At 43.6% G+C, this 20,978-nt stretch overlaps 2 protein-coding genes across 2 annotated transcripts in view; one reads left to right on the forward strand and one right to left on the reverse strand.

Annotated features, from left to right (window-relative positions):
• PIKFYVE (phosphoinositide kinase, FYVE-type zinc finger containing) overlaps nt 1-287 on the reverse strand; it is a 63,191-nt gene extending 62,904 nt beyond the window's left edge. The window contains exon 1 of the mRNA XM_021531311.3: nt 202-287. The gene's annotated coding sequence lies outside the window, so the exon portion shown is untranslated. The remainder of the gene's footprint in view (nt 1-201) is intronic.
• Nucleotides 288-351: 64 nt separating this feature from the next.
• On the forward strand, nt 352-16,098 carry IDH1 (isocitrate dehydrogenase (NADP(+)) 1). The gene is made up of 9 exons (XM_021531330.3): nt 352-464; nt 3,106-3,233; nt 4,710-5,001; nt 6,766-6,871; nt 9,444-9,621; nt 10,020-10,171; nt 11,210-11,350; nt 13,437-13,599; nt 14,097-16,098. Exons 2-9 carry the CDS (start codon nt 3,112-3,114, stop codon nt 14,188-14,190), a joined length of 1,248 nt encoding a protein of 415 aa, XP_021387005.1. The 5' UTR covers nt 352-464; nt 3,106-3,111; the 3' UTR covers nt 14,191-16,098.
• The last annotated feature ends 4,880 nt before the right edge of the window (nt 16,099-20,978 follow it).

The following is a 20,978-nucleotide window of genomic DNA, read 5'->3' on the forward strand; positions in this document are numbered from 1 at the left end:
CGCTCCCCGCCTCGCCCCAGCCCCAGAGAGCTGCCCGCTGCTGCCCCAGGGGCCGTGGTGTCGACACCGCCGCCCCAGCGCCAGCGGACGAGCCCACGCCTGCTTGTGGGTACCGCAACCCCGGGCTGGGCTGCGGCGCTGTCCCTGGGCCACGCCCGATCCCCCGGAGCCAGCGGGCTCCCCGTGCCGGCGGGCACTCACTGCGGGGTGGCGGAGCGCGGAACGGGCCCCGCCCGGAGCGGCGGCAGCGCGGCGCGAGCTGCCGCGGGCCCCTCGCGCGGGGCGGCCTCGCGCCGCCGCCGGGGGAGCAGCCGCGCGCGGCCAGCAGGGGGCGCCGCGGCGGCGGGGCGGGGCGGGGGCGCGGCCGCATAAAGGGCCCCGCGCAGGGCCCGGCCCCGCATCGGCCCCGCACCGCCGCACGGAACGGACCGGACCGGAACGGAGCGGCCTGGCCTGGCCTGCAGGTAAAGGGCTCGGCGGCCGCACGGCACCCTTTGTGCTTTCTCTGCCGGGGGCGGCGCCCCGCAGCGGGTCCCCCAAGGCCAGGGTTGTGTTTAAGGGCTCTTTTCCCTCGGTGCGGGCGGGACCCTGCAGCCGAGCCCCGCCCGCCGCGAGTCTCGCTGAGGCGCTGAGGGTGCTGCACCCCGGGGTCGCCTGCCCTGCAGTGGGCTAGGCAGTGTCCCCATGCAGTCCTCGGGTCTCCTGCTAGCCGCTGGTGTCCCTGGTGCGAGCCGGGCTCGGGGCGCTCGCCGGTCCCTCCCGTTCGGGGAGCGGCCGCGGCCGTGCCCGTGCCGGGATTTCAGCCTCGGCCGTGGCTGCTGCCCGCGGCCCTGGGAAAATCCCCCGTGTGCCACCAGATCGCCTTGTCAGGAGTGAGTGTAGCCGAGAGCTCGGTTGGTGCCAGCCACCCGCTCCGTGCCCCCTGCGAGCCGCCTCCTCCAGAGAGAGCAGCTGTGCACCGGAGTTACGGACTTGCTGCAATAGTTAATTATTGCCCGTAGGCCCCGAGCCCTTCCGCGGGACAGAGAGGTATTTGGAAATAGATTGCTTCTTCTGAGTTGCCTTGGCTATGTGCCTGGGTTAAGCATATTTAAAGAAGAGCTGCTGCAGGAGAAAGACCATGCTGGATTTTGGCAGTTCAGTATAAAATCAGAGGGCAGGAGTGACAGAGTTGAACTCTAGGGAATGTGCTCTCTAGAAGAGCCTCTCGGCATGTTGGCTGGTGTGCAGAAGGGTGCTACTGCAGTACTGCCCCAGTTCATAGAGAAACTGAGGACACTGGTTGTTGAGGAGGGGAAAAGTGCCAGTACCTGGGCCAAGATCACGTAAACATGTTGGATGCTGCCAGAGTCGTTGAAGAAGCTGTTGCTCCCACTCATCAGTAGAGGTGTGTTTCATCTGCCTTTTGTTCTCTGCGTGACAGCAGCGTGGAATAGTTCTGAAGCCAAACTGATTGCTATGACTGACCTAGTCTGATTTGTCTTAGTTAAGGGGAACCAAACCACAAAACAAGCACTGCTTTCTGGGTTTGTACCTGTCTATGTTTTTACTTAAATGAATCAGACTCTTTCTCAGATAGTGCCAAAAGCAAAACTGAACTCTCCAAGAGTAGTAATTCTATGCCTAGGCCATGGACTATGATACAGACCTTATTATTTAGATAGTCACAATTGAATATTGGGTTCAAAATACTTTCATAAGTAAACTGATTTCAGATAGACTGAGGTCATGTGAAGTTCAGGTTCTCCTTGAGGACTAGAGAGGCTCAATATAAACCAAGGTACTGTTTGTGTTAGGGATAGAAATGCCTGAAGTGGTTTGTCTTTTAAACTGAGTCTCAGTAACACCACCTGATTTTACTTTTTCAATTTTTTTGGGGGGGATATTGTGGGGTTTTTTTTTTGTGGGGGAATTTGGTTTGGGTGATTTGGTTAGGTTTTTTTTGGTTTTTTTTGGGGGGAGGTGTCTTTTGTGGTGTTTTGAATTTTTTTTGTTTTGGTTTTTTTTGTTTGTTTGTTTTTTCACTTTAAAATGTTTGGAAAAGCTTGATTCTGTGAGCATAGCTTAGAAAGTTTCTTCTCTTCCCAGACTAAAATTGTCTAATAGATTGGATTTTGGAAATGCAGCACAAGTTATTTTAATTTAAAAAAATAATTAACCCTGGGATAGTGTTCCAACATGCTTGTAATGTGAGGCCCTTGCTCTGCAAGCCTCACACCTCAGAATGACTTGGCCTAGATGAACAGATCCCGCATACAGTAGGACCCTTCATTCTGGATCAAGTCATTCCTGGCCCTTGGTCTTGCTCTGTCACTGTAGTATCCCAGCAGCTGCACAGGAGTGTCTGGAAGGAGGAACTTGCCTAGTCATAGCTCTTGCATAATCGGAGCCCAGACCCAAGAAACTGTGGCTGTTGGAAAGAAGGGCACTTTAGAGCATTTCAGTGCCTTCTGAGGTTGCCTTGACAAAGTGCAAATAGAAGGGCAGAGTTCAAGTGTTGTTTTTTTTTTTTTTTTTTAGGCTTGGAAAACCTCTGTTCCCTGCAGCAAACAAATCTAAAGCTTGCCATGAGATAATACTCTTGATGTGTAGCCCTTGGCTTTTTCTACCTGTTTCCTTCCTTCCTGGGGGACAAAGTTAATAAAGAAGCTCACAATATATTAATCTTAGTAGTTTCAGCAGTATGAGCTGTCATTGTAATCATGTCCATTAACCCCTGATTTTCAGAAAAAGGTGGAGAAACAGGCAGCTGGACTAGAACTTATGAAATCCAAAAGTAAACAGTGCTAATCTATTTCTGAGGAACTTGGGAGAAGAATTTGGACATATTTTTTAATTTTTTTATACAATCATAATTAAAGCCCATACTCTTAATTGTGAAGAAATTAACCTTCCTTTTTATCCTCTCATAGATCTCTCTAGGAGCTGGGGCTTTAAGGAAAATCCATGTAGCATAAAACTAAGGATAAACTGAAGTTATTTTCAGGACTTTTTGGAGAGATCCTGTATGCTATTTTACTGCCTTGCCTAGTTATGTTGTAAAAATGCAGGATGCATGTATTAGTAGCTTTTAACTTAGATTGTAATTTTTTATGCCTATTGCAGTTCAAGATGTCTAAAAAAATCCATGGAGGCTCCGTTGTGGAGATGCAAGGAGATGAAATGACACGGGTCATCTGGGAACTGATTAAAGAAAAGCTGATTTTTCCTTATGTAGATCTGGATTTGCACAGGTAATGACTCTGTGACATTCAGCTGCTTTGTGCTGAGGTTTGCATGTGTCAGTAAGTGTTGCTGGATTTTCATTCAGCACGGGAAGCATTCCCTCCCGGGTTCCTCACAGCAGTAAGCAGTGCATGCCGAATTGTGAGTTAGCGTTTTGCCTGTACTGTGCCTCTAAGAAAGGCTCTCAGATGTGGCCTGTATTTTGATCTCCAGCGTCTTGGGGTTTCCAGCACCTGAGCAGTCTGCATGACTACCTGCAGCCTAAACAGTGAGAAGAAACATGGGCTGTTTCAGCCACTCTATGACTTGAAGCATAGTATCCTGCACCCCTGAGTGGGCTTATGGCTTCTTGCTGTGCCTGATTGAAGATCTCCCCAGAGGACAAAAGGGTGTGTGTAGGGCACAGACTCTGCCCTGATGGCTGTGAGCCTGAGCTCTGCTGTTGACAATGTGAGCTAACTGTTGCAATTACTCCCTGAAGCTAGGCTGTGCTCCTCTACTCCTTTCTGGACAAAAACAAATACTAGCAGCTGGGAACAGCAAAGAGACATGCTATCTATAGCATCTGGACAAGCAGAATAAATAATCTCTTCCTTTTCTGGCCACTGAGCTATAGTTATTAGAGAAGTATTCAGCTACATTGCTCCTAGCCATGTGGACAGAGGCCTTCAGTGGTATCTGCCATAATTAAACTCACAAGTCTGATCTCTTCCTCTGGCATTTGTGTGGCACCTACATCAGGCTTTCTGCTTGCTGGTGTTGGGAACCAGGCAGACAGGAACCCAGCAGCATAATACATGCACACAGTGTGGAGAGCATCCCTTTTCAAAGAGGGCGGAAGGAGGGCAAGCAAACCCCTGGCTGAGGCAGCACAATGGCTGGATTCATGTACAGCTGGCGGTGCTTCAGGCATGTCCCATGCTGGGCACCCATTGTTCTCCAAAAGCTATTAAAACAGTGAGTATGGAAATGACCTTCCTCTCATGTTTGAGAGGAATATTGGCAGTTTTGCTGCCAGAGCAGGATTGTGGGTCCATTGTCAAAGCAGTTTTTAAGTGTAGTATAGCTTCATGTGCTCAGTACATGAAGGAACCCAGAGCCTTCAGCACAAGAGGTTTGAAATAAAGGCTCATATTCATCTGAGGATTTTGCTGCTCCATATAATTAAAACCCTTAGCTGACAGGTGCCAGTTGTAGGAAGCTCAAAAGGCAAAGCAGAGGAGATACTGTCCCTAAGCAAACCTTAGCCATAAAATGAAGCTCTCCTTTCTCTTATCTCCTACCAGCCTCCACTAAAAGGAAAAATGTCACTGTATAAGTCTTTTCTTCCAGTCCAGCAGCATTTGCACTGGAAGAGGGATAACTTCAGTTGTGGCAGAATGCTGCAACTACACTCACAAGCACATATGGTGTCTTGTTTTTTACCTGTTGAACACTTACAAATGTCCTGGAAAGTCCTGACCATGTGTGTGGGTTTGCTACAGCTATGACTTGGGCATTGAGCATCGTGATGCTACAAGTGATAAAGTAACTATGGAAGCTGCTGAAGCCATAAAGAAATACAACGTTGGCATAAAGTGTGCAACCATCACTCCTGATGAGAAGAGAGTGGAGGAGTTCAAGTTGAAGCAGATGTGGAAGTCTCCCAATGGCACAATTAGAAACATCCTAGGTGGCACTGTCTTCAGAGAGGCTATTATCTGCAAGAACATTCCCCGGCTGGTGTCTGGATGGGTGAAACCCATTGTCATCGGCCGTCACGCTTATGGAGATCAAGTGAGTCACCTCAGTGTTTACCCCTCTTTTTGTCTTAACAGGCCTATTCCTGACTGGTATAGAGCTACCAAGACTTAGACATCCCTGTGCCCTTGTATTCCACCTGGGAGCACATACGTGCTAGCACTTTCTTTGTACTGCACCTGGCAAGTGTGGGAGAGCCTGGTTCATGCCTCTCTTCCTTGAGCAGTGTCACTGAATAAACAGCATTCAGAAACCTGCACTTGGATTATATAGGCCTGAACTTAGACACTTAACTCTGCTAGGTTATTGTTCTTCACTTCTCTAGAACACTTTATCCTACATAAGAACAACTTTAGCAAATACCCTTTACACTGCCCACCTTCTTACTTTGCAGGAGTTTCTGGTGTCAAATGTTGCTCACAGCAAAAATGGATAAAAATGAGTGATTTCTAGAAGTGGGCAAAATTGCCTTCCATATGGGGGTGTGGTTTTGTTCTGTTTAAATTTTTTTTTTTTTTTTTTTTACTGTGATCTGCTGCTTTAACTTGTACAGCACACCTGCAGAGTTGGTGTCTGACCTGGGCACATCAGGCTGTGGTACAGAAGTAGGGAGAAACCTCGTTTATCAAAACTCTCCTGATAATAGTACAAGGCTGTGGAAAGCCTGGAACAGTTCACAGGTTGTGCCCTTTGGGTAGCCTGGCAGATAAGAATCAGTCATACTGTTCTCCATGGGCAATCATATGCTATAAAGCTACCAAATATGGCAAAAGAAAAGTCTTCTACAAGAGCTAAGTGCTTGAATAGGTGGCTAGACCTGCAAACTGAGGGCAAATCATTAGATTACCTACTATAGGAAGGTAAAATAATAAATTTTCAAGAGGAAAATAATTGCAGAACCCTGACACTAGAAAATAATGGGATTCAACATCCTTAAAGGTTGTGAACAATTGAGGTCAAAATAATAGGAGACAGTGGATTAAAGGGGAAGGATTGAAACCCTGCAAAAGTATGAGATTAAAGTGAAAGGAACAATATAAGAACATACAAAGGACTTAGGAGCAAGATACGAACTTCAGAACAGCTCAGGGAACAGATTCCCTTGATAGAAGGGAAACTACATGAAAAAGAGTAACAAATTTCAAGGAGATGCAACCTTAAATAGTACTGTTCAGGACAATTGGGAAGATGAGGCATCATTTAAATACTTAATGGTTTTAACTTCAAAGACTCTTACTACAGGTTGGCCTTTCCAATGTCATCTTGTATGATGAATGAACCCTGTTACTTACAAGATCAGCAGTTGTAATATAAATGGCTTTTTTGAAGCCAGGAGAGGAGCCTGGCTTCTACCCGCCTTTCTACCTACCAACCACACAACAGTCTAAATACACTGTACTTTAAAACTTCAGCGCATCTGCAAAAGTAGATTCTCTGCCAATTGATGGGGCCCAAGAATCTGTGAGCTCTTTCCCCTAAAGAGGAAGATTGCTTCTAAAAGAGGCAGACTTTTGACTATTCAAGGATACAGTTTAGTGGTGTTCTTGGCAGTGCTGGGTTAGCTGTTGGACTTGATGATCTTAAGAGTCTTTTCCAGCCTGAGTGGTTCCATGACTTCTGTCTTTCTAATCTCTAGTAAAATAATCCAATGGCAATATGGCTGAATAAAAAGTCTACTTTATGGGGTTTTTAGTACCACTGTTTTTCTGTAAACGGCCCTCCCAAATGAGGACTGTCTTTTACGGTTTTCTATTCCTGATAGATAAATTACCATGTTAATTCTTTTTTTTTTTTTAACAGTACAGAGCAACCGATTTTGTGGTACCTGGGCCTGGAAAAGTAGAGATGACCTACACTCCCACAGATGGAGGCAAACCAGTCACATATCTGGTCCATAATTTTGAAAGTAGGTATTTTTTTCTAATTAGTGGTTAAAACTGATATATTGATATTTTTGGATTTAATTCAGCCTTGAATTATCAGTCAGATCTGTTTGATGATAAAATACAGTTTTGAGGTAGAGTGGGGGAGAAAGCTTGGGCCTTCTTCATTTATTTGTCAAGTACTGAAAGTACCTTGAAATCTTCCTGGGATCAAAGACACAAGAACATCAAGAAGACAATCATATTGGATTGGCCACCTGTCATGCTCCTTATATGATGACTCTGGTAGCAGCATATGTTTTTCTCTCTGATCAGAGGCAAACTTACTATGTAAACTAGGCTTGTCCTAAGGGGAGATATATTTGAGAACAATCCATGTGCAGTTCTTTCTGGGTTTATTTTGCTTTGCGATTTTTGCCCTTCTTGATGTAGCAGTCTTTTTATTTGCTCAATAGAAATGAGAACACTTACTCTCTCAGGTGGAAAGAGGATTTCACAAGAATGCTCCTGACTGTGTAGGCTGTAACTTTTTATAGATGCAGTCCCAAAGGTTTTGGTGTCACTCTTCTCCCTATTGTTGTGCTGGTTGCAGACATTGCAAGGCTCAGGAGGAGTCCTGACATTGCTGGGCTTTGTTAATGGAAGCAGTTACACATGTGTTGCCAGAACTCAGGCTGTTTTCTCTAGGGGCAGGATTCAGGAAAACAGCATACAGGTTATGTCTCTTGTCTATCATTAATCAAAGGGTTCAGGATTTAAAGTCTTACAGTGATCTATGTGTGCAGTGGTTTGGTCTTAGCTACAAAAAATGAAACCATGTAAATCACAACATCCTTGTTTGCATGCAGTTGGTTTGGCAAACAGCTACCAAGATTGACATATGACCCTCCTTTGTAATACTTGATTTCTCTGGCATGCTTGCTCATAAGAACCTACATCTCTTGTTGCATAGCCTTTCATCTGGAGTTCACTGCTTCATGGCCAGTCCTAGTCTGTTTTCATTTGACAGATGACTGGTGAGCCTGTGTTGGAGATGTGTGGCCATCCAGCTGCCAGTCTGATTTGCTGCTCTGCATTGCATCAGCAAGCAGAAAGCAGGGACGTGCAAAGATGGCAGATTACTGCTGTTGCTCTAGGGAGCTGCCCTCCCCAGAGATAACTGTTGTGCCAGCATATCTCCCAAATTACTAAGGGAAGCTTGTCTTTTTGCTGTACTAATATGTTCAACCTTGATACTGAATCAAAAGATTTTTAGGAAGCAGTAGGATTGCACATTTGCAATAAAGATTTTCTTTTATATGTATGAAAATAGCTGATTGAATAAAACTTAATAGCTGTCATCCAGCAACCATGAAATCATGGTTCCAGAGGACACAGTCTCTGTAGCTGATCACACCCTGAACTGTCCTTGACTCCATAGGGAATGTACAGGGACAATATGTAACAACAGGAATTTCATTCTCTGCCAATATCAACTTTAAATGACATTGCTATCTTGGCAAGTAGATAAACCTCCTCTGGCTTCCTCTCTTCATTCTGCATGTATGTCCATAGAGTAACAACTATCTGGATGTAAGAACAAATGGATATTAGGAAAGGTATTTTAAAATTCTGTGTGTTTCTAGAACAAAGATCCCTAATATTGGTACTGTACAAAAACTAGATAGATGGTGGTAGCGAGGTGCTTAAAATTAAGTACATGGTATCTACTTTTCACTAGAAACACAGAGTTGTGCTCTGAAAATGACACAGCTTTCTCATGAAGCTCTAGACCCTACTTTCACCTACAATCATCCTCTTCCATGATCTGAGTGCTGCTTTCTTCTAGGTGAACTGGGCTGCAAGTTCAGCACACTTCCATTTGTGCTTCTAACACATCTGCCTTAATCAAAGTCATGTGAATGTTGATAGTTCCTCAGTATGATGTATCAGGACTTGCCTGAGCACTTGTATGATGTATCAGGACTTGCCTGAGCACCCACACGATGAGCACATTCTTCCCACAATTTGCTAGAAGTGAGCCTGAGCGGGTGGATCAAAGCAGCAGGGTAGGCCATACATGTGCTGAAAAAAATGCAGGAATTCAAGTGGAGTCTTGTTTTCCTGAGCTAGGCAAAGCAGTCCTTTATTGTTGGAGTTAATTCAGAAGGTGCAAAGCATTTAAGGTGTGAGCACATCCATTTCTGGCTTTGAGACCTCCTGCTCCAAACTGCTGCCTGCTGCTTTGATAGAAAAAGACTTGCTTAAATGGCTAGTAGGAGTTCAAGTACATTCACTTCTGTCACAGTGTGCTTGAGTACTTGGGCTGGATTAGAACAAAACTTCTTAGAGGGATTAGATCACATTATTAAGATGTACTTGCCTGTAAAACAAAACCAACTTCCTATCCATGCGTCACAGAACTGCTGGAGCTTTGAGCCGATAATGCAAAGCAAATCTTCTTCTGAAAGAACCAACCTTAAACTGAGAACAAGATTAAGACACCTGAGGAGAGCCACCAGTCTGCCTGCCAGCCAGAATATGCTATGGGAGAATAAAAGTCTTAAACCAAAACTAAATCTAGTTGATTCTTATTTGGTCTTCCTCTACTAACAGGTTGTGGTGGTGTAGCCATGGGAATGTACAATCTTGACCAGTCTATCAAGGATTTTGCCCACAGTTCCTTCCAAATGGCACTGTCTAAAGGCTGGCCCCTCTACATGAGCACCAAAAACACCATTCTGAAGAGATACGATGGCCGCTTCAAAGACATCTTCCAAGACATCTATGACAGGTAATCAGTTGTGTACTTCCTACTGCAGTGTGTAAGTCTGCAACAGGAACATCCTTTCCAGCCTTGTGAGTTGCTTTTTCAGACACTCAGCAACACTTTAAGGGCACAGGGGATGCCAGCTCTGTCACAGTCTCCCTTGTCCTGCAAGGCACAATACTTGGTGCAGAAAGCTCTGCTAAATGTGCCTGTGGTGTCTGTATCTTCTAATAAAGCCACAGATTCTCTGTGGGTGCCTCTATGACTCTGAGCAGCCTTGCTATAGCCTAGCAGACAAGGGAAAAAGAGTAAAGAGAATGCAGGGTTTTTTTTGTTTTACTCTTATCTCTGTGCACCTCTCTATGTACAAACTGTGCAATTCCCTGTTTGTATGACAAGGTGTTTTGGCTTTTGTTTTTTAGAGAATACAAGTCCGAGTTTGAAGCCAAAAAGATCTGGTATGAGCACAGGCTCATTGATGACATGGTTGCTCAGGCCCTGAAATCTGAAGGAGGTTTTGTCTGGGCCTGCAAGAACTATGATGGGGATGTGCAGTCTGACTCTGTTGCACAAGGTATGAGGTGCTTCATGTGCCACACTGAAGCAGGCTTAGTGGTAGTCTCTTGTGTCCTTCTGTCACATCTTAACAGAATGGCCCAGGATGTGGTGTTGGGTTTCAAAACTTGTATTTCAAGCCTGTTGCCAGTCATGAAGGTATCAGGCAGTCAAAAAATTCTGATTTTGCTTTTACAAGAAAATCTATTGGACGTAGACTCTGTAGTTGTATTTATTTACAGGAGGGAAGTTTCTACCACATGACCACTGGTAAGCTTTCTATTCTAATGGACGGTATTTAGACAGCTGGTTCTCTGTCACTGACAGCTTGAGTTAAACTGGCTGCTGCTGAGTGTGATGGCAGGTGCTCTGCAGATAAGTCATAAAACTTTCAGAACCTAAAGCTACCTGTCAGGTGTAAGGATTTATATGTTTAACTTTACATAATTGCAATGCTTGATCAAAATCTTATATAACACCTTTGGTGCCAAAACAAATATGGATGCAGAATTCCACAGGATGAGATGTGTGGCTTTATGTAACACACTCTTTCTGAAGTAATGCCACTAAACTGCCTCCCACAGAACAAGGATGTGTGTTAAACAAAGCAGCATTCAAACATGGAAGTCTCTGAAACTTACAGGGTTAGAACTGATGTGAATGTCCAATATCAGAAGTTGCTGGTTCCTCTCACAAGAGCAGATAAGATATTTTGTTTCCTGTCACCCTGTGTGAAAGACAAGCAGCCCAACACTTACTGTTCTCTTACTGTACATTTTCAGTAGAAATCTGTCCTGCAAATTAGATGAGAAAACTAATTTTCTTGAAATGGTGCAGAATGTCTGTATATCTGTATCTCATATTTCAGCTGGACTTTATGTTCAGATGAACTGTTATTTTGATGTGTTAATTGCAGAACCACTACTGCAGCTCTGCTGAGAGGGAATTTTCATATCAGTGGGAAGATGTAGGGGGATTGTAGGATAGGGAGATGAAGGGGAAATTTGAGGGAGCTGTCCAGAGGAGACACTGAACTTTTGAAACTTGTATGTTGTAGGCTATGGCTCTCTGGGGATGATGACCAGTGTGCTGATCTGCCCTGATGGCAAGACTGTTGAAGCAGAAGCTGCTCACGGGACAGTTACTCGTCACTACCGCATGCACCAGAAAGGCCAGGAAACCTCCACTAACCCCATTGGTGAGCTGCTTTTCACTGCCCTTTATCATCTCTACACATGAAAGAGCAGGTTTAGAGTAAGAACGTCTACACCCTTTCTGTAGACAACTGTACCACTTAGTGGTGAAACTTGCAGGTCATAATGCATTTTTCTTCCAGAGATGGTGACGACTCTTAAGGGGATGGAAGTACCTAAGATTCTTAAATGCTCATTGATCAAAATAAATGGCAGAGAGGGTCTGCAAACAATCCAAAAGCACATCAGTTAATTACACACATGGCATGGAAATCGCTCAGTTAGTCCTGACCTACTGTATAAGCACACAGCAGTGGGTTTTGGATAAAGGGCAGGGTGAAAGGGAAGAGAGGAATTAAAGAGGGAAAGATGAATTAAAGAAAGGAAAAGACAAATAGAAAGGGTGAAAAAAAACAGGTAATTAAAGGAAGAAAAAGAGGAGAAAAGAGAGAAAAATAGATCACCAATCCTGGTTTCAGTACTGATCCAGCTGCATTGGTCTAGCTGCTGAGATGTCCAGGGCCCTGGGTGCACCACCTGGGCTTGAGAGGGGAGAGGACCTTTTTATGGACAGATTTCCTGCTTTTTATGTACATTAGTCATCAAGTGCAGTCCATTCTTTCAGGCCTGTCTGGAAATGGGAGAACTTTGGGGGTGTTTGGCCTCAATCCCACCCTATACTCCATGCCCACTTCCTGCCACTCATTCCTGTGCTTGCACTGTACTGTCTTGTGGTTCTTTCTCATGGAAAAGTGCTCTCCTGTTTCCACGTGGCCCCTTTTTTCCAGCCCAGTCTTGTTCTTTTTCATGGCATGTCAGTACCAAAAGCCCATGATTGGCTCTACAGCCTTCAGTGTTTGAGACACACACATTAGCTCCTTCTCTTGAGATGGTCTCAGAGCATGTTGCTAATAACACCAAGGGTTCAATGGAGTTGGATTCAGTGATCCTTCTGTGTCCCTTGCAACTCAGACTATTTTGTGATTCCACATGTATCTTCTGGAAACTGTGACCTCCAAAAGATGTCGCTTTGGGCTGCTGTTTGAAGGGTTGTTAGAGACTAGGGTATAGTATGCATTAAATCCTTATAATTGAGAGCTTGAAGGGTCACTTTGGGTTACTGTTCATGGGGTCACAAGAGAATGGGCTTTAGTCATAGTCATTTTCCATCCTGGCTGTAATTCAAGTCAGTAACTTTCTTTGAAAGTTCAGTAACAAAAATATTACTCAACTTTGATTGTTACTCAGGCAAGAAAAATACCTTTCCAAAGCTGTTAATGAAAAAAAGGTGCTCATTAGACACTTCTAGTTCCTGGATTTCTGATAAGCTTGAGAAGGGCTTAGTCCAGGTGTGGTTTGTCAAGGCCAAGGCCTAATGAGCATTTCTCACATCACAGTGTGGCCTGAGGGAGGCAAGGGAATACACCCCCACCATCCTCTTCTGACTTAAGTCAGCTTCTCCTTATCTCTACAGACACAGCTACAGCCTGAAGCAAAAAACAGGCTGGCATGGAGTTGAGTGCAAGCAATAAGCTAGACCTAACCTACCCTTTATGCACTCACTCTTCAGGAGACTATTTATAGCCACAAGGCCTTAAGGTTTAGGTTGGTTGTTTTTTATTTTACTCCTCATTCTGATGGCCCAGAAGAACCAACCACACCCCAAGCCATGTACACACTCAAAGTGTAAGGGTACTTGGAATGGGATATGAGGGAAAGAATCCTCTAAATTTGCATAGAGACGCCAGAGCATAATGTAGTGTTAGGAAAAGGACTTCACCATTCTGTCACATTTTCTGTAACTACAGAGTCCTACCACCTGTCATTCTTTCTGATTTGGGCACAAAGAAGATAAAATGACATGCATAGAGAGATTACTGGAGGCAGTGTGTAGTTTCTAAAGTCTGCTCTGTTTTTTTTTTTTAATTCTACAAAAGGCGAAGGATACCGAGATGAAGATGACTGTTCTTTCCCATACCAGATTTTCTATCTTTTTTCAGTCTGCTTTCCATTTTATTGGTATTTAAAAATCCAGTTATTGTTCCCCATAACAGTTCTAGATGGATAGAATAACCCAGTGTTCTCTCTCAGCCTCCATCTTCGCATGGACAAGAGGCCTCGCTCATAGAGCTAAGCTGGACAACAACACTAGCCTTGGGAACTTTGCAGCTGCCCTGGAAGAAGTTTGCATTGAGACCATTGAATCTGGCTTCATGACAAAGGACCTTGCTGCCTGCATCAAAGGTCTGCCTAAGTAAGTATATTAAATAACCAGCCATGTCTAGAGAAGGCTATTTTACATGATGGTTCTGAACAGCATTGGCTGGAATGTTATTTTTAGTATGGTAAAGAACAGGAGTCTGTCTCACAGGACTTGCTGCACCCAGTGTTGTAAAATGAACATGAGACACTCCCTGATCCAAGCAGCTTAGGCCAGATTTCTCTCTCCTTGCTATTGCACCAAATGAATAGGAGAAAAAAGTAAAAAAGGAACTGCAAAGGTTTATATTTTTTGTATGACACTATAGCTATGTTGGGCAGATCGTAATAAATGAAGAAGTACATAACTGTAAAATATCACCTGGCTACCTCTTCCCAGAGCCTTATGGCAGAAAAACCCAGCATCATGAGCAGGAGAGAACTATTTTGGTTTTAGAGACAAAACATAAGAGTTCCTTGAAAAGTCTTCCTCTGCTTTGGTTATTTGAGAGTCTGTACAGCTAATATGTCTTGTTTTGTTTGCCCCACCAGTGTCACACGCTCTGATTACCTGAACACCTTTGAGTTCATGGACAAGCTTGCTGAAAACTTGAAGCAGAAGCTGGCCTCTATGCCCAAAGCTTAAGGCATGGGTTACACTCAAGCTCCCCTAACAAAATGTCTCCCACTTACATCAAAGTGTAAGTGGCATTGTCTCAAGCTTTGTTGTGCTTCTTTTAGGCTGTTGTTCAACTTTGGCCATCTGGTATTATCACACTGATCATCACGTGTTACCACACTGGCACTTCCTATCAGAATAATTTCTTTGCCCAGTTACTCATTTTTTCTCTTGATTTTCTGTCTGATCACACTTGAGTCCTCTTGCAAAGCACAGGCACTGGAGGTCTCTTTCCTCAAGAAAAGTGAATTCTGTAGACTGGAATCACCTGAGGCAACTTCATGACTTGAGAAGGTATGAACTGGGGGTTTTAGCAAGCTCTCCATCCTTTGCATCTCAAAGATAGGTCCCTTCTTAACCTGTTGCATTAAGTAAACACTTTCAAGACTGCAGCTGTGCTGGATTCACCTCATATGTACTTCAGGATTTTGGACTCTATCAGGAGAGTGGGAATGGTGCTCTCCACACCACAGCCTCTACTGTCAAAAGCCCCCTCAAATGCCTTCTGCCCCATCTCACAGACTTCAGTCTCATTAGAACATGTTGCAACTTTTGGCTGAAGAGGCTTCTGGCATTTTGAGCATACTCTTCACCTTGAGATCTATCAAGACTACTTGGTGCATTGTTTGTAATTGCAATTGTTTATTTTTTCCTGTTCTTGCTTTCTTAGCAGTTGTTCTCTCATCGGTTTTAGTTTTTTAATAGGCTCCCTCCAAGGTAGATTCACCCATGATTGCTCCATCTTGCTGAATTTTTAGTCTCACTCCCCCCAGATGTGAAACTATACTAATATATAGATGATACTCTAATTGAAGGAGATTCCCACGACAAGATGGGAGAAGCAGCAACAATTATGGGAAGCATTACATGAAGCAGAAATTGAAATCAGCCTGAAAAATGTCAAGGACCAAGAAATTTTGGGTACTTGGTAGATGCAGCCAATGCAGTAGCTCCTCCAGACACTTTCAAGGAATCGGAACAAATACAGGTGCCCCCATCAAAGAAGAAATTATATGAGTTAACGGGAACTTTAGGATATTGGAGAAAACATGTACCTGGCTTTTCTGTCATTGCTCGCAAAGTGGGTCTGGATTATGCTTTGTTGTATAATATTGCAAACACTAGATAAAAGTGAACACTTCTAAAACTTTCAGAAAATCATGTTTTCTGAAACCCTTTGAGCTGCTAGGCTAAGCCCTACTTTTGCTTAGCAGATGAATTTGATAAAAGCTTGATATATGGGTCTAGATTCCTAATTTTGTTCACAGCAGAGGTTTTCCTCTGTGACGTTGATATATGTTTATCTCTTTCTCAGTCTGAAGGCCAGTTTGTGTCACAGCTCTGGTCAAGTCAGCAGTCACCCACTGTCCAGCAGACCTTAGAAATGAATACAATCCTCCTCTCTTGAGTCCTTTCCAATGAGTATAAGTGAACTTGGAGGGCTATGCAAGCTCTACCACAGCCCTCCTGAATTTATCTTGTAGTGCAAACCAGAGCACAGTATCCTGACACCAAGGGATTTGGTTCCATTGCTACAGTCAGGACTGTAGCATTTGAGTAGCACTTAGTAAATGCTGGAAACAAGCCTTATAGGCTAAGAGCCTACCAAAGCCATGCTGCAGTGTCTAAATGCAGGCCATGCATTTAGTTATGCTCCTTCTGACTGGATGTGAAGCATAGGAACTGTTAACCTCTTCCCTCACCCCACAATTCATAAAGGTGCAAACTTTTATCCAACTGTCTGGGCTATTACTTATCCTTGTTGTCTTACAGCAAGTCATATCGTGACTGTGAAAACTTATTCCATCCATGGTTGTGTGTTGGTTTTTTTTAAGGAATATTTTTAATTCAGACTAAAATAAAAGACTAACATTCTTTGTGTCTCCTTCATGTGATTAGCAGATATGGGGAAACTGCCTCAGAGAGAGACTGCAGTAGCTTTCAGCACAGTCCAGTACATGCTGGGACACTCTTGGAATATGATATAAACACAAAGTGTCTCCCTTCTTACAATAGAGTTTCAATTTGTTCTAGCCTAGGCAAAGCTGTCAAGTGTAGTGTCATGGTAAGCATCACGTAGTGTACAAGAATTCATTGAAATTTTATTTGGGGAGTAATACAAACTGATAGATCATTATTCAGCAAAAGAGAAACTGATTACACATGAACGAACTCTCTCCCTCCAGCTGACTGCTAAAGATGGTGATTAAGATAAAGATACCAATAGACTAAAGGAGTTACTCTTACCCTGTGTTTGAAGCACAGCTCTGTAACTGCTAGCAGCTGTCTCTGTACCTTACATGTCAATGAATACAATCTATTATTCTATTATTAGTATAAGCACATAAGTGCAGAAGTAAAAAGTCCCATTTCTGACCCATAGAGGTAATGAAAACAATTACTGGGAACACTTGGAGATCTACGTTCCTGCCTGGCTTCAGACATTGGGTCAACACAGACAGGTTCTAATACAACAGCACTTATAACAAGTGTTATAAGTGTAATTTACTAGCTCCTACCTGGCTTCCAGAGTTACAGAATACCAGAGAAAGCTTGGTAACTTCCAGAAAATTGAACAGATAAATAAGGCATTTTTTGAATCTCAGGCTTTTTCTTTCCTGGTTTTAATAACTTAAGAGTACAGCTTAAATGTAAGCTATGCAGTAGCATTAACCTGACTGCCAATGATACTATTTTCCCCTCTACTAATGAAGTTTCCATCTTCTGGAGTCCTCTGAATACAGAGAGTACAGCAAGACCCAGCCTAACCTCATGAACTGATAGATGTTGCTGAGGTGCTGAGGAGAAAGAGTAAGTATGGGCAGAAGAAAAGAGCAGCCCTCTCCCTGCTCTACTACAAAGAGGAAACAATGTGCCTGTTTCCAAACAGGCACATTTCCTTCCTTTTTACTACTGGTGTGATCCCTTCTTTTCCCCACCATTCTCTCAAACATTTAGAATCAATAACCTTCAAAGTCACACCAGTAGACCCTAAAAAAAGCAAGTGCTTGAAGCCAGTGGGTGCTGCAATGGAAGTGTAAATTATTTCCTTAAATGCAACTGACCCCAGCTGGAGTTCTGTTGTCCGCCTCTGTGATTACCAGCTTAAGAGGTATATGCATGTGTTGGAACACAAAGATGATCAGAGGGCTGAAATATGTCTCCTATGAAGACAGGCTGAGAGAGTTGAGGTTGTTCAGCCTGGAAAACAGAAGGTGCTAGGGAGACCTTATCACACCTTCCAGTACCTCAAGGGGCTACAAGAAGGCTGAAGGAGGTACTTTTTAACAAGGGCAAGGAGTGATAGGAAAAGGGGAGTGGTTTTTGAACAGTTCTGTCTCATGGGACCCTCTCCTCCAATCACCTTTTTTGTAGCAATACTCAGAATGTTTGAAAACAAGACATGTTTAGGTCTGGTCCTATGCACCCTGTGTTTCAAATATTCCTTAATGTTGGTTGGCATAAGGCTCATCTTCTGCTGCAGGGAGCTTTACATGGCAGACAAGGAGAGAACAGGAAGAAAGCAGAAGATAGCTAGGGGCTAATCATACAGCACATAAGCCCATCATCAAAACAGACATCCATCAATTTATGTCAACCACCCCATAAGTCCCAAAGATTTGAAAACAGAAAAAACCCATGGCACAAGGCTCAGTTTGTCAAATTGGTCCTTGGGTTGCCTTAGTTGGAATAGTTCAGCTGCCTGGTCAGCCACCTTCATCTTTGCTTGGGCCTCTGCGTTCAAAGCTGTAGCCTTGTGGCTAAATGCATGAGCTTCTAGGATCTTGCGGGCTGCTTTCAACAACTGCCTTGGCACTGAGACATCCTTCAGGAAACAATTCTTCATTCTCTTTCATCTTGGTCATTCTCTTGGCTTTGACAGGCTCTTTGCTTTTGTAGAGAGCAGAGTGGAGGAACCTGGTGTCTGTAAATGGGTCACCCTGCCTCAGTTTCCTGCAGAACCAAAAGGATTACATTGAACCATCAAGTATTCCTTGAATTCACGTATGATTTTAGTCCCTAAAGTTTCTAATTTTAGTGCAGTTCTTCCCCATAAGATGATTAAGTGGTACAGTTTGTTTCTTGTCCAATACAGAGTACTTTCTGGTGCAATATAACCAGCTATTCATGGAAAGTTTAAACTGGGACACTTTACAGGGAAAAACACACCCAGTAACATTATATAACTGCAAAGCTGTAATTTTAGGAGTACATGACTCTGTGCAATAGCCATTGGATGTACTGAATCTACAGCTTCCTAGGGAAAAGATGAAGTTATTTGTTTAGGTATATCTGCTAGTGAATATAGATACAGGCTGCTCTCAGGAGGAAAGTATTACTTGGGTATCTAAAATTGTAGTCATCACAGAATGTAAATGAAATAGGGCTTTTGCTGAGCTGTCTTTAGCCTGTATTTTATCTTGCACTACTGCCTCATTAGCACTGGAGTACCACAGATGCAGTCTGCCAAGAGATGTGCTCATTTCAACAAGTAAAATAACATCTTTGGTAGGTTGTTACCAGAAGCCTAAACATCCCATGTGTACTGATGCAGAATTTTGGCATAACCACAAAGTGGTAAGAGGAGGGTGATAGAACACAAAGGGTAAGAACTTTGAAAAAAGCAACAGAAGGTCCAGCCCTGGAGAGTTATTATCTGAGAACAGCGCAGGGGCTGCAGCATGGGATCAGCCTTTGGAAGGAATAGTTTAAAGCCTAACCCTCTGATTGATGGCTCTTTGTAGCAGGCTGGCTTCCGTTTCCGCCTGGTTGAGCACCCTGATGCTTCCTCTGAACCGGAGTGAGACACAACCCTGGGACTGTTCAAGTCCTGTAGTGGCCTGATATCTGCAAAGGGAGACATTCACATGGTTTGATCAAAGTGATTCCAAATCATTTCCAGATATCCTAAGAAATAACAGCTGACAAATAAAAACGACTTGCATTACCAGGTTTCTCTGAACATGCACAATCCGGAATTGAATCATATTGCCTCTGAACTCAGGAGACCATTTTAATACAAGAATACCAGACCTGCTCCTCAAAAGTCACCTCATAAATCAAATTAGGGCCCTCAATGAAAAAATCACTAAATACTGATAGTGTCATGGGCCCTGGTATAGTAGAAAAATTATATAAAAACTCTATTTGATAGCTGTAATACTCAGGAGCTTACAGCCTGGAGAAGACAGCAAGCTTATAGCACACAAACAACCTACCAGAAACCTACTGACTTCCAGCAAGGTGCAGGACCAGTGGTCACTGCACCTTTCCAAGTGGAGTCAGCCAAAAGGAGGAAGGCAGGAGAACAAACCTCCTCCCTCTCTACAAAGTACAGCTCACTCCAGTTGTAACAGGCCTATTTGTCAACAGCTACAGAAAGAAAAACCCCACAGAACTACTCTCTTTACTGAGCATCATTAACAGCAAACTCCTCAAAAGGATCAGCTTAACTATGGTAGTATAGTGGCCCAGGGATTCACCCTCCAAATCCTTTTAAAAAACAAACAAAAAAAAACCCCATAATCAAAATAATTTAGGTTGGGTCCTGGTTAATTTCCAGTGAAGATATCACCTTAGAGGTATGAAGTCTTGCAGCACTAACCGTTCTGGACCAAAAATTTTCCACTTTCTTGTCATTTTGTGTCCCAATAATACTGACTGCCAGGGTCAGCATCAAGTTAGATTTTGAACTGCTTGAATACTTGATTTTCTAAACTAATAGGCATGCCCTGTAGATAACAAGAGTGGTAAAGCAAGACTCAGCACATGCTGTTAGGCCCAATATCTACACATGGACATGTGGACAGAAATTCTTATGGAAATGCAAATCAGCTAGATGCAAATGCAGCCACAGAAATGACAGGCCAGCACAAGTGGAAGCATAAATGGTGTACTGGAGACTGATCAGTGACTCTGAAAGATGAAAGGAAAATATAAGCACTTGCTGCATGGAGTTTTTGCCCTCATCTCCAGACACAGGTATTTTCCCCAGCTTACCACCTACCAGGTTCCAGTAGGCTCCAAGAACTTGACTGGACTTGGTTCCTTTCCCCAGGTATTTCCTCTGAAGTGTTTTCTTTAAATATCAGGGATTTTTTCAATGAAACAGGAGGTTTTTCTGGCAATCTGTTGCCTTCAGTACTTAAGTTCTTGGAAACCGGTACTTCTCTAAGTCTGGAGCTGACAGGCAAAACTGCAGAACTGCTCACATGGGAGGATTCAGGACTGTGTGAAAGGTCTGTTAGACTATCTACAAGTGATATCTCAGGTAGCTGCTCCTCCAGGAAATCATCCAGCTCAGACAGCAGATGGCTAATGCAGGAAAACTTGACAGTTTTCTTGGGTGCATGTTCTGTGGGATTTCCAATGAGAACCTTGGCACCATCATTTTTTCTGGCCAGGGAATCAGTCTCTGGAGGTTGAGACTTGCTCCTCTTCATCTGAGACCTGGGTTTGCAAGGCGCTTCTTTTTTCAAAGAATTCATATTGTGGTCAACTTCACCTTGCCCTTTTTCTTGAAGGCTCCCTGTCTGTTTTTTATTGCTCTTTTGATTGCTCTTACTGGCTCTAGAGATTTTGCTCACTTTGCTCCCAGGAACAGACTTGGGAGGTACATTTTTACCTCCTTCAGATTCCGCCTGGAAATAGCCCACATTTTCTGCAAGATCCAAAGGATGGACAATATATGTTTCCCTGCGCTGTTTTAGATTACCTGGCAAATCCTTTGTGCTCTCATTAGCTACTCCTTGAAC

The sequence above is a fragment of the Lonchura striata genome, chromosome 8 (genome assembly GCF_046129695.1).
Source record: "Lonchura striata isolate bLonStr1 chromosome 8, bLonStr1.mat, whole genome shotgun sequence".
In the NCBI taxonomy this organism is placed as follows: Eukaryota; Metazoa; Chordata; class Aves; order Passeriformes; family Estrildidae; genus Lonchura; species Lonchura striata.